This window comes from Cherax quadricarinatus, chromosome 3, assembly GCF_038502225.1.
Source record: "Cherax quadricarinatus isolate ZL_2023a chromosome 3, ASM3850222v1, whole genome shotgun sequence".
NCBI classification, from domain to species: domain Eukaryota; kingdom Metazoa; phylum Arthropoda; class Malacostraca; order Decapoda; family Parastacidae; genus Cherax; species Cherax quadricarinatus.
Window position 1 is genome coordinate 25,866,281 of NC_091294.1, and position 14,365 is coordinate 25,880,645.

Consider the following 14,365-nt stretch of genomic DNA (forward strand, 5'->3'; position numbering starts at 1 on the left):
GGGCCACCCTGCCTTGGTGGGAGTTGACCGACGTGTTAAAAAAAAAATCTTAATTATCTGAAAATTACTAATTGTGTGTCTTATGCCATAAAAGGTTGGTTGCCCATAGTAAACAGCATGATTGTGTATCTTGAATTTAAAATGAAACAATAAAATGCCTTGAGCATCAAATCTAACAAAAAGTTACATATTAATTAGGCTAGAAAAAATATTTATTATTTTCCTTAGTCAAGATTTCAGTGCTGTATGACCTTGAAGTGGTTAACAACTTTATAAAAAAAAATAAAAATGAATACAGTGATAATGAGTTCTTTTATCTATAGGAGAAAACTGGTGGAAGCTCAGCGCCAGCAAGCCAAGAAACGAAAACAGCGGAAACACGACAGGCTGAAGCAGATAGAGGAAGCCCATGAGGCTGACAAGGCAAAGTGGCAAGCATTTTCAACCAAAGTCAGAGGGGTAAGTAAATTATTTTTCACTGCAGATTTATATTCTCTCATGGCATAGATTTAATTTCTTACTATTATAATCTTTTAATAAATTATATTCTGTGATGCTTTGATTTTTTTGTGTGTGTGTGTGTTGGAACAGTCAAAGGAGATCCGTCTTGATGCTGATTATAGCTAGGTCTCGATTAGCGCAAATAATGAATCGTGTGAAGTGGTCACATTATTCAATTTTTTTTTTTTTTTTTTCCAACAAGTCGGCCGTCTCCCACCGAGGCAGGGTGACCCAAAAAAGAAAGAAAATCCCCAAAAAGAAAATACTTTCATCATCATTCAACACTTTCACCACACTCGCACATTATCACTGTTTTTGCAGAGGTGCTCAGAATACAACAGTCTAGAAGCATACACATATAAAGATACACAACATATCCCTCCAAACTGCCAATATCCCAAACCCCTCCTTTAAAGTGCAGGCATTGTACTTCCCATTTCCAGGACTCAAGTCCGACTATATGAAAATAACCGGTTTCCCTGAATCCCTTCACTAAATACTTCCCATTTCCAGGACTCAAGTCCGACTATATGAAAATAACCGGTTTCCCTGAATCCCTTCACTAAATATTACCCTGCTCACACTCCAACAGATCGTTGGGTCCCAAGTACCATTCGTCTCCATTCACTCCTATCTAACACGCTCACGCACACTTGCTGGAAGCCCAAGCCCCTTGCCCACAAAACCTCCTTTACCCCCTCTCTCCAACCCTTTCGAGGACGACCCCTACCCCGCCTTCCTTCCCCTATAGATTTATATGCTTTCCATGTCATTCTACTTTGATCCATTCTCTCTAAATGACCAAACCACCTCAACAATCCCTCTTCTGCCCTCTGACTAATACTTTTATTAACTCCACACCTTTTCCTAATTTCCACACTCCGAATTTTCTGCATAATATTTACACCACACATTGCCCTTAGACAGGACATTCCACTGCCTCCAACCGTCTCCTCGCTGCTGCATTTACCACCCAAGAGGCGACTAAAATGCTGGGAGCAAGGGGCTAGTAACCACTTCTCCTGTATAAATTACTAAATTTGAAAAGAGAAACTTTTGTTTTTCTTTTTGGGCCACCCTGCCTCGGTGGGATATGGCCGGTTTGTTGAAAAAAAAAAAAAAAAAAAATATATATATATATATATATATATATATATATATATTGCTGTCTACCAACCTACTACCTATAAAATATATACATATATATATATATATATATACATATATATATATATACATATATATACATATATATATATATATATATATATATATATATATATATATATATATATATATATATATATATATATATGCAATAAGATCACAGTAAACAGGTGATTTCAGAATATGCAAAACAACCACTCTGAAAGAATAGAGAAATTCCAAGCGCTTTCGTGACTACTCACATTATCAAGGAACTATGAAAGTAAAGCATCCAAGGAAGCTATATAAGGGGTCTGATAGTGAGGTGCCGACCAGACCCCTTATATAGCTTCCTTGGATGCTTTACTTTCATAGTTCCTTGATAATGTGAGTAGTCACGAAAGCGCTTGGAATTTCTCTATTCTTTCAGAGTGGTTGTTTTGCATATTCTGAAATCACCTGTTTACTGTGATCTTATTGCATATATATATATATATATATATATATATATATATATATATATATATATATATATATATATATATATATATATATATATATATATATATATATATATATATATATATATATATATATATATATATATATATATATATAATTATATATATATATATATAAATATATATATAATTATATATATATATATATATATATATATATATATATATATATATATAAATATATATATTTTTTTTTTTTTTTTTTTCAACAAGTCGGCCGTCTCCCACCGAGGCAGGGTGACCCAAAAAAAAAAGAAAGAAAATCCCCAAAAAGAAAATACTTTCATCATCATTCAACACTTTCACCACACTCACACATTATCACTGCTTTTGCAGAGGTGCTCAGAATACAACAGTTTAGAAGCATATACGTATAGAGATACACAACATATCCCTCCAAACTGCCAATATCCCAAACCCCTCCTTTAAAGTGCAGGCATTGTACTTCCCATTTCCAGGACTCAAGTCCGACTATATGAAAATAACCGGTTTCCCTGAATCCCTTCACTAAATATTACCCTGCTCACACTCCAACAGATCGTCAGGTCCCAAGTATCATTCGTCTCCATTCACTCCTATCTAACACGCTCATGCACGCTTGCTGGAAGTCCAAGCCCCTCACCCACAAAACCTCCTTTACCCCCTCTTTCCAACCCTTTCGAGGACGACCCCTACCCCTCTTTCCTTCCCTTATAGATTTATATGCTTTCCATGTCATTCTACTTTGATCCATTCTCTCTAAATGACCAAACCACCTCAACAACCCCTCTTCTGCCCTCTGACTAATGCTTTTATTAACTCCACACCTTCTCCTAATTTCCACACTCCGAATTTTCTGCATAATATTTACACCACACATTGCCCTTAGACAGGACATCTCCACTGCCTCCAACCGTCTCCTCGCTGCTGCATTTACCACCCAAGCTTCACATCCATATAAGAGTGTTGGTACTACTATACTTTCATACATTCCCTTCTTTGCCTCCATTGATAACGTTTTTTGACTCCACATATACCTCAACGCACCACTCACCTTTTTTCCCTCATCAATTCTATGATTAACCTCATCCTTCATAAATCCATCCGCCGACACGTCAACTCCCAAGTATCTGAAAACATTCACTTCTTCCATACTCCTCTTCCCCAATTTGATATCCAATTTTTCTTTATCTAAATCATTTGATACCCTCATCACCTTACTCTTTTCTATGTTCACTTTCAACTTTCTACCTTTACACACATTCCCAAACTCATCCACTAACCTTTGTAATTTTTCTTTAGAATCTCCCATAAGCACAGTATCATCAGCAAAAAGTAACTGTGTCAATTCCCATTTTGAATTTGATTCCCCATAATTTAATCCCACCCCTCTCCCGAACACCCTAGCATTTACTTCTTTTACAACCCCATCTATAAATATATTAAACAACCATGGTGACATTACACATCCCTGTCTAAGACCTACTTTTACCGGGAAGTATTCTCCCTCTCTTCTACACACCCTAACCTGAGCCTCACTATCCTCATAAAAGCTCTTTACAGCATTTAGTAACTTACCACCTATTCCATATACTTGCAACATCTGCCACATTGCTCCTCTATCCACTCTATCATATGCCTTTTCTAAATCCATAAATGCAATAAAAACTTCCCTACCTTTATCTAAATACTGTTCACATATATGCTTCAATGTAAACACTTGATCTACACATCCCCTACCCACTCTGAAGCCTCCTTGCTCGTCCGCAATTCTACATTCTGTCTTACCTCTAATTCTTTCAATTATAACCCTACCGTATACTTTTCCTGGTATACTCAGTAAACTTATTCCTCTATAATTTTTACAATCTCTTTTGTCCCCTTTCCCTTTATATAAAGGGACTATACATGCTCTCCGCCAATCCCTAGGTACCTTCCCCTCTTTCATACATTTATTAAACAAAAGTACCAACCACTCCAACACTATATCCCCCCCTGCTTTTAACATTTCTGTCATGATCCCATCAGTTCCAGCTGCTTTACCCCCTTTCATTCTACGTAATGCCTCACGTACCTCCACCACACTTACATTCTGCTCTTCTTCACTCCTAAAAGATGGTATACCTCCCTGGCCAGTGCATGAAATTACCGCCTCCCTTTCTTCCTTAACATTTAAAAGTTCCTCAAAATATTCTCGCCATCTACCTAATACCTCCCTCTCCCCATCTACTAACTCCCCTACTCTGTTTTTAACTGACAAATCCATACTTTCCCTAGGCTTTCTTAACTTGTTTAACTCACTCCAAAATTTTTTCTTATTTTCATTAAAATTTCTTGACAGTGCCTCTCCCACTCTTTCATCTGCTCTCCTTTTGCACTCTCTCACCACTCTCTTCACCTTTCTTTTACTCTCCATATACTCTGCTCTTCTTATAACACTTCTGCTTTGTAAAAACCTCTCGTAAGCTACCTTTTTCTCTTTTATCACACCCTTTACTTCATCATTCCACCAATCACTCCTCTTTCCTCCTGCCCCCACCCTCCTATAACCACAAACTTCTGCCCCACATTCTAATACTGCATTTTTAAAACTATTCCAACCCTCTTCAACCCCCCCACTACTCATCTTTGCACTAGCCCACCTTTCTGCCAATAGTCGCTTATATCTCGCCCGAACTTCCTCCTCCCTTAGTTTATACACTTTCACCTCCCTCTTACTTGTTGTTGCCACCTTCCTCTTTTCCCATCTACCTCTTACTCTAACTGTAGCTACAACTAAATAATGATCCGATATATCAGTTGCCCCTCTATAAACATGTACATCCTGGAGCCTACCCATCAACCTTTTATCCACCAATACATAATCTAATAAACTACTTTCATTACGTGCTACATCATACCTTGTATATTAATTTATCCTCTTTTTCATAAAATATGTATTACTTATTACCAAATTTCTTTCTACACATAGCTCAATTAAAGGCTCCCTATTTACATTTACCCCTGGCACCCCAAAATTACCTACTACTCCCTCCATAACATTTTTACCCACTTTAGCATTGAAATCCCCAACCACCATTACTCTCACACTTGATTCAAAACTCCCCACGCATTCACTCAACATTTCCCAGAATCTCTCTCTCTCCTCTACACTTCTCTCTTCTCCAGGTGCATACACGCTTACTATAACCCACTTTTCACATCCAATCTTTATTTTACTCCACATAATCCTTGAATTTATACATTTGTAGTCCCTCTTTTCCTGCCATAGCTTATCCTTCAACATTATTGCTACTCCTTCTTTAGCTCTAACTCTATTTGAAACCCCTGACCTAATCCCATTTATTCCTCTCCATTGAAACTCTCCCACCCCCTTCAGCTTTGTTTCACTTAAAGCCAGGACATCCAGTTTCTTCTCATTCATAACATCCACAATCATCTCTTTCTTATCATTTGCACAACATCCACGCACATTCAGACTTCCCACTTTGACAATTTTCTTCTTCTTATTCTTTTTAGTAATCTTTACAGGAAAAGGGGTTACTAGCCCATTGTTCCCGGCATTTTAGTTGACTTTTACAACACGCATGGCTTACGGAGGAAAGATTCTTATTCCACTTCCCCATGGATATAAAAGGAAAAGTAATAAGACCAAGAACTATTAAGATAAAATCAAAGAAAACTCAGATGAGTGTGTATAAATAAACGTGTACATGTATGTGTAGTGTGACCTAATTGTAAGTAGAAGTATATATATATATATATATATATATATATATATATATATATATATATATATATATATATATATATATATATATATATATATATATTATATATATATATATATATTATATATATATATATATATATTATATATATATATATATATATATATATATATATACATATATGTACATATATATACATATATATATATATATATATATATATGTATATACATATATATATATATATATATATATATATATATATATATATATATATATATATATATATGTGTGTGTATATATATATATATGTGTATATATATATATATGTATATATATATTTTCAACAAGTGGGCCGTCTCCCACCGAGGCAGGGTGACCCAAAAAAGAAAGAAAATCCCCAAAAAGAAAATACTTTCATCATCATTCAACACTTTCACCACACTCACACGTTATCACTGTTTTTGCAGAGGTGCTCAGAATACAACAGTTTAGAAGCATACACACATATATAAAGATACACAACATATCCCTCCAAACTGCCAATATCCCAAACCCCTCCTTTAAAGTGCAGGCATTGTACTTCCCATTTCCAGGACTCAAGTCCGGCTATATAAAAATAACCGGTTTCCCTGAATCCCTTCACTAAATATTACCCTGCTCACACTCCAACAGATCGTCAGGTCCCAAGTACCATTCGTCTCCATTCACTCCTATCTAACACGCTCATGCACGCTTGCTGGAAGTCCAAGCCCCTTGCCCACAAAACCTTCTTTACCCCCTCTCTCCAACCCTTTCGAGGACGATCCCTACCCCGCCTTCCTTCCCCTATAGATTTATATGCTTTCCATGTCATTCTACTTTGATCCATTCTCTCTAAATGACCAAACCACCTCAACAACCCCTCTTCTGCTCTCTGACTAATACTTTTAGTAACTCCACACCTTTTCCTAATTTCCACACTCCGAATTTTCTGCATAATATTTACACCACACATTGCCCTTAAACAGGACATCTCCACTACCTCCAACCGTCTCCTCGCTGCTGCATTTACCACCCAAGCTTCACACCCATATAAGAGTGTTGGTACTACTATACTTTCATACATTCCCTTCTTTGCCTCCATAGATAACGTTTTTTGACTCCACATATACCTCAACGCACCACTCACCTTTTTTCCCTCATCAATTCTATGATTAACCTCATCCTTCATAAATCCATCCGCCGACACGTCAACTCCCAAGTATCTGAAAACATTCACTTCTTCCATACTCCTCCTCCCCAATTTGATATTATGACCAAAACTCGCTATACGGCTCCCCCACCTGACTTTCTAATACGGTCACTGCGCCCCACCCTGTTTGTTTACATTCTCTGTGAGATCCGTAAGCACTAAGTCTCTCCATTTTGTCTGGAAACTCCAAAATTTCAAGTGTTTTTAAAAGTTATTTCATATTTTATATATACAGTGGACCCCCGCATACCGTTGGCATCACATAACGATTAATCCGCATACCGCTTGCTTTAATCGCAAAAATTTTGCCTCGCATACCGCTTAAAAACCCGCTCACCGATTTTCGTCCGAGACGCGTCCAATGTGCGCCCTCAGCCAGCCTCACATGTGCCGCCAGTGGCATTGTTTACCAGCCAGCCTCCTCGGTAACATCCAAGCATACAATCGGAATATTTCGTATTATTACAGTGTTTTCGGTGCTTTTTCTGGAAAATAAGTGACCATGGGCCCCAAGAAAGCTTCTAGTGCCAACCCTACAGCAATAAGGGTGAGAATTACAATAGAGATGAAGAAAAAGATCATTGATAAGTATGAAAGTGAGTGCGTGTCTCCGAGCTGGCCAGGTTGTATAATAAACCCCAATCAACCATCGCTACTATTGGTGGTACAGCTGCTGCTGCTGCTGCACTGTCAGCTGCTGCTGCTGCTGTAGCATCGTCTGCTGCTGCTGTAGCATCGTCTGCTGCTGCTGTAGCATCGTCTGCTGCTGCTGTAGCATCGTCTGCTGCTGCTGTAGCATCGTCTGCTGCTGCTGTAGCATCGTCTGCTGCTGCTGTAGCATCGTCTGCTGCTGCTGTAGCACTGTCAGCTGCTGCTGCTGCTGTAGCATCGTCTGCTGCTGCTGTAGCATCGTCTGCTGCTGCTGCTGCTGTAGCATCGTGCTGCTGTGCTCGTCTGCTGCTGCTGTAGCTTCGTCTGCTGCTGCTGTAACATCGTCTGTTGCTGCTGTAGCATCGTCTGCTGCTGCTGTAGCATCGTCTGTTGCTGCTGTACCACCGTCAGCTGCTGCTGCTGCTGCTGTAGCATCGTCTGCTGCTGCTGCTGTAGCATCGTCTGCTGCTGCTGTAACATCGTCTGTTGCTGCTGTAACATCGTCTGCTGCTGCTGTAGCATCGTCTGTTGCTGCTGTAGCATCGTCTGTTGCTGCTGTACCACCGTCAGCTGCTGCTGCTGCTGTAGCACCGTTGTTGGTGTGGCTTATTGAGAATACCAAGAAACAATTAACCCCAGAGGATTTGCCACCCAGGATAACCCAAAAAAGTCAGTGTCATCGAAGACTGTCTAACTTATTTCCATTGGGGTCCTTAATCTTGTCTCCCAGGATGCAACCCACACCAGTCGACTAACACCCAGGTGAACAGGGAAAAATGCCTGGAACTAGTGCTCATATTGGTGAATTTAAAGCCAGCAAAGGTTGGTTTGAGAGATTTAAGAATCGTAGTGGCATACACAGTGTGATAAGGCCTGTTCTGGAAGAAAATGCCAAACAGGACCTACAGTACTCAGGAGGAAAAGGCACTCCCAGGACACAGTGTCTCATCAGTCATTGCTGCATCTTCAATAAAGGTAAGTGTCATTTATTCTTCATTTAGTAGAGTAATACATGCACAATATATACTGTGCATGTACTACTCTACTATTGTGCATGTATCCTTCTCTTTGTGTGTAGGAAAATGTATATTTCATGTGGTAAAATTTTTTTTTTCATACTTTTGGGTGTCTTGCACGGATTAATTTGATTTCCATTATTTCTTATGGGGAAAATTCATTCGCATACCGATTATTTCGCATAACAATGAGCCCTCTTGCACGGATTAAAATCGTTATGCGGGGGTCCACTGTACTCGGATAATTATACTTATGTGTACCTGTACCTAAATAAACTTACATACTGTGCTGGCATACAGGTTCACATTAAAATCAGTAAGAGTGTCTTATGTCTCCAGACGTCATTAGTAATGATAATAATAATCACCTAGTCTCATTAAAATGTCGTATATTACGTTAATATACACATTTTCATTAATCCATCTAGGATATATTTTCAAAATTATATAATAAACACGATGCATAACATAAATATGATAAATACACCCCACAGTAGAATAAATAAACATAAATATGAGATGTGGTAACCAGATAACTTGTACAAGTGTTGGCAAGAATAACATTTTCTCTAATCCAACATAAGAGAAAATGTGTTACTGGGGGTAAAATTCTGAGTGACTTATTTCCATTGCCTTCACTCAGAGCGTCATTTCTTCTCAAAATGATGTTACATGAGAATGGGAATGTTCTTCTTTATTTATTCTACCGTATCAATGTAAAGACAACTTGTACACAATGTAACTTTTACACAAACCAGACGTGTACATTTTGTTTGTTTACAAAACTTACCTTCGCCTTGTTTGTTTACTTAACTCGGCACCTGTCCTCTCTCATGCACTCATTCTCTCTCTCTCATTTATTCATTTTATCTCATTTACTTACTCCTGACCATACATTAAGACTACAAATATTTTAAGGTAAGTAATGAGTGAACTGTATATACATTTTATTGCTCTGGGATGCTTAAATATCATAGAATAGTATGTGTGGGTGGGGTGGCCTGGTATGGTAGCCTGGCTGACTACCATACATACCACACTTGATTTTTTACAATAAATACTACTTGTCTCACCCTAGATTAAGACTATAAATATTTTAAGGTAAGTAATGAGTGCACTATGTGTGTATTGTACTTTTTTATTGTTTTTGATGCCTGGTTCTATTGCTAACTTAATATATGTTAGTGTAAACTTGTTATCTAGTGTTTGTATGCATTTGTAAGTGGAAAAATAGAGTGTTCCACTTTACGGCGGTTTCCGCTTTACGGCGGTAGCCTGGAACCTAACCAGCCGTATAAGTGGGGCCCTACTGTACTTGCAACATCTGCCACATTGCTCCTCTATCCACTCTATCATATGCCTAATATTTATATATATATATATATATATATATATATATATATATATATATATATATATATATATATATATATATATATATATATATATATATATCATCCAGTATATATATACTGACTATTTTTTCCCATAAGGAATATTGTGAATATATATATATATATATATATATATATTTATATATATATATATATATATATATATAAATTTTTTTTTTTTTTTTTTTTTTTTTTTTTAAGAAAAACGTATGTTTCTCTTTTGAAATTCATTAATGTATACAGGAGAAGGGGTTACTAGGCCCTTGCTATCAGCATTATAGTTGCCTCTTGCAACACGCAAGAATTCTGTTCTATTTTCCCATTGAGATGGTACAGTAATATTCCTTTAAATCTAAACGTGTTGCTTTATTCACCAGATTAAAAAGCTGAAGGGAGTGACGAAGAAATCCATATTTGCAACACCTGATGCAGCAAATGGAAGAGTTGGCATAGGCACATGTGGTATTGGAGGAAAACCAATGACAGAATACACACATGCAGAAAAGTGGCGAAAAGGGACCTAAGATGTGAATCTCCCAAGCATTCAATATATTTTTACCAAGGGACAAAAAACATTTCACGAAAATACTGTTATTTTTGATGTTCATTGTACCTCTCAAAAGTGGGAAGGAGTTATCATGAACTTCTTCATCTTTGGGTTCATTACTTGTTCATATTGACCAATTTTACTATTTTCATACGATAAGGTAATTAGACATGATTTTAAAATGATTATAATAAAATAAAAAACTTTAATGAGCAGAAGCCAAATTTTAATCTTGGACACAGTTAATAAATCAGTTGGTGATGTTGGTTGAATTTTTTTTTGTGTGTGGATTTGAATAGACATTGGATTAACACTTTATCCTTGTAAAGTGTGCAATTTTAAATGAACAATGGAGCCAGCTAAAAGTTACATCAGCCAGTGAGCACACCTCTGGTTTCTGACATTTTAACCTCCCAGCAATTCGTCTGTGTTTACTCTGCTTCGTTTACGTACATTGAGATAATATCACTCCCTTCTCATGTATTATTTCATTTTCTGTTGGGCTCATTTAGAAGAAATAAATTTTTGTTAATTTGCTTCAACTTAACCAAAACTAACCTTGCATTAGTAAATAACTCCCGTGGAAGCTAGAACATCTGAAAAACTAATGGTGTGCATACTTGACAATGTTCCTTTTTCATATATTGTCAGTCATTAAAATTGCACACATTTCTTAGGACAGTGTGTGTGGATTAAATACTAAGAAGCAGTTGCAGGCTTTATCATGTGTTCAGGTTGTTTGAACTTTTAACCAAAACACTGTCCCAGTGTACATGTAATATTTTCCTAAAAATGATCAGTTTATTTAATTGTATTTGTATTTTTGTCTATTCAGCTTTTATATTTCCCATCAAAGTCTTCCCAGCTCATTTTTGATCCTTTCCTACTTTCTCATTATCACCTTTTGTATAAACTGTCATTCAATATTCATTCCCTTTTCTTTGTTTGGGGCTTATTTTATCTTAACTACTTCCCTCTTTAATGCCGGTAGAAAGGGGCTAGTAACCCCTTCTCCTGTATATATTACTGAATGTGAGAGGAGAAGCTTTCGTTTTTCCTTTTGGGCCACCCCGCCTCGGTGGGATGCGGCCAGTGTGTTGAAAGAAAGAAGACTTCCCCTTTTGTGTTTTGTTCCTCACAAGTTTCTTTGCTCTTTAGATAAGTACAGTAAGCTAGAATGAAAGTCTAATAAAAGAGTTATTGCTGAGAGTTCAGTTAAAAATAAATTATGTGATTAGGTAGCATAATGAGCATCACTGAAAGCACGAGATATATTTACCTTTCATCTGACTGGGTGGCACAAAATACCCTGAATCATTAATGATCCTTTCCTGGTAATGTTTGATGTTTGCTCATCACATTTGAGACAACAAATATTTCTTGACCATTATTTGTAAGAATCTTATGCTCCAGATGTTTTTGTCAGTTACCATTTATTACGTATAGTGACTGGCTGACTTATCAGGTAGGTAGAATTGACTAATATTGTATGTAAAAACAGCTTTTCTTATTTGCCATGCAGATAAAACCTGTGAAATATAAAATAAAAATTTTCCTACCTTTCCCTTGAGTTGATGCTCTTAATTACCACAAATAGGATAGTTGATTTTTCCAAGAGGTACCCAAGCCAAAATGTGTACCTAGGATGCAGCAATATATATTTAGTATGTTAGAACAAACATTTATTGGGAGGAAAGGTGGGATGTTACAGTTTTGAGGGTCATTTGAAGTGTTATTTGAGCAGTTCTGGCAGGACAGCTATTAAATGAATGAATGATTCTATCTTTCTTTGGGGGAAAGGAAGAGTCAGAGGGTTGCCCAACATTTGTGGGAGATACTCAATATGGTGAAAATTAAAATACATGTACCTGTATTAGTGAGTGGAACAAAAATTATATGTGAAGGTATGCCATATTCATAATTAATATTACAGTAGATGTAAAATAATGAAAACCAAAATAACACATGCAAAAGCAGGTACAATTCTTCAAACCCCAATGTAGTATGTTGGTAGTAAGTTTTCAGTGAGGGGCTACCATCCTGTTATATTGGTGGAAACTGGCAGCATTGCTCGTCATTTCTTTCTCTTGAACACACAAATCTTAAAAAAAAATTCCTCCATTCTGTATACACATGCCTTTACTTTATCATGTGTTTCTTAATATTATAGTTCTTAATCTGGCAGTACAGCATTTTATATCCAGCTTAAGAGACCTGGTCTTAGACTAGGCAGTGATCCTTGCAACCATTAACATATACTGTCTATATCTTATCAAGGTACCAGTGCCTTGCTGCTAACATTTTTTCATCACTCTCTTACTTGATTTAGCCTTAATTTGCTCTACACTTTTCCTGTAAGCCAGCTCAAAAGCTTTACTCAGTTCTCAGACAGAAATGCACATCCAGTCATTCATTATTCAGTTCTTTTGCATCCATTCTTTCCACAGCATTCTTTCTTGATATTGTCATACTCTTAAACTTGTTCATCTTGTTCCTTAATCACAGCTTTTGTATCTGTTTTATCAAGTTTAGTACCTGAATTTGGTGTTCATGTGTTACAAGATATAATTTAAATATTATAACCCTTTCTCGTTTAGCGCTTAAACTGATGATGATAATACAACATATGTATGAAGGGTAAAGAGCCATTTGTTGCATTTGTATGTTTAGAAAAGGAATTTGATGAAAGTTGATAGGGGAACTATGTGGTAGATTTTGCAAATGTATGATATTGGTGGCAGGCTACTGAAAGCAATTGAGAAGCTTTTGTGCAGAGTGTAAAGCTCAGGATAAATGATGTCACCATGGTTGCTCAACATATTTACAGATGGGGTTGGAAAAGAGATGAATGCTAATGTGTTGGGAAATGTTGCTGGATTAAAATATATTGAATCTCATATAAAGGGGAATTATCGCATTTGCTCTTTTTCTGATGAGGCAGTTCTTTTGGCAGATGAATCTGGAAAGGCATGTAAGAGAAGGAATTCAAAGTGAACTTTAAAAAAAAATCAAGATAATGAAGATGAAAAGTCATGGCAATGATAGATTGAATATCAAACTGGAGGAAGTGGATGTATTTAGATGTTTAGGAGTGGATATGTCAGCAGATGAATTTATGTAAGAAAAGGTCAATCATAGAATAGATAGGGTAAGGGAAGATGGGTGGTGTGTTGAGGTATTTGTGGAAAGAATTATATTTATCTACAGAGGCAAAGAGGGAATGTACCAGAGTATAATAGTATCCACACTTTTATACGAGTATGAGGCCTGGGATTTGAACGTTGTAATGAAGAAGAGGCTAGAGGCAGTGGAGATGTCATGTTTGAAAGCAATATGTAATGCAGATATCTTGCAGAGAATTCAGAACATAAGAATTAAAAGGTAAGGTAGGGTCTCCAAGAGTATGTATAATTCAGAGGACCAAAAGGGTTTTGTTGAGGTGGTTTGGTCATGTAGAAAGGAAGAATAGGATGGTAAAGGGGATATATAAATTTGGGGTGGGAGGGGAGGGGTAGGGGTTGTTCCAGAACCTGGTTAGAAGGAAAGGGTTAAGGAGGCTTTGAGTTTTATGGGCTTGAGCATCCAGCAGGCTTATGTGAGCATGTTAAATAGGAATGAATGGAGACAAGTGGTTTTTAATGGACG

At 36.9% G+C, this 14,365-nt stretch overlaps 1 protein-coding gene across 1 annotated transcript in view; it reads left to right on the forward strand.

Annotated features, from left to right (window-relative positions):
* The window catches only part of LOC128706529 (survival of motor neuron-related-splicing factor 30-like), a 64,364-nt gene extending 51,572 nt beyond the window's left edge, over positions 1–12,792 (forward strand). The window contains exons 5-6 of the mRNA XM_070090863.1: positions 324–459; positions 10,551–12,792. Coding sequence (XP_069946964.1) covers positions 324–459; positions 10,551–10,697 — 283 coding nt within the window. The 3' untranslated portion in view covers positions 10,698–12,792. The remainder of the gene's footprint in view (positions 1–323; positions 460–10,550) is intronic.
* The last annotated feature ends 1,573 nt before the right edge of the window (positions 12,793–14,365 follow it).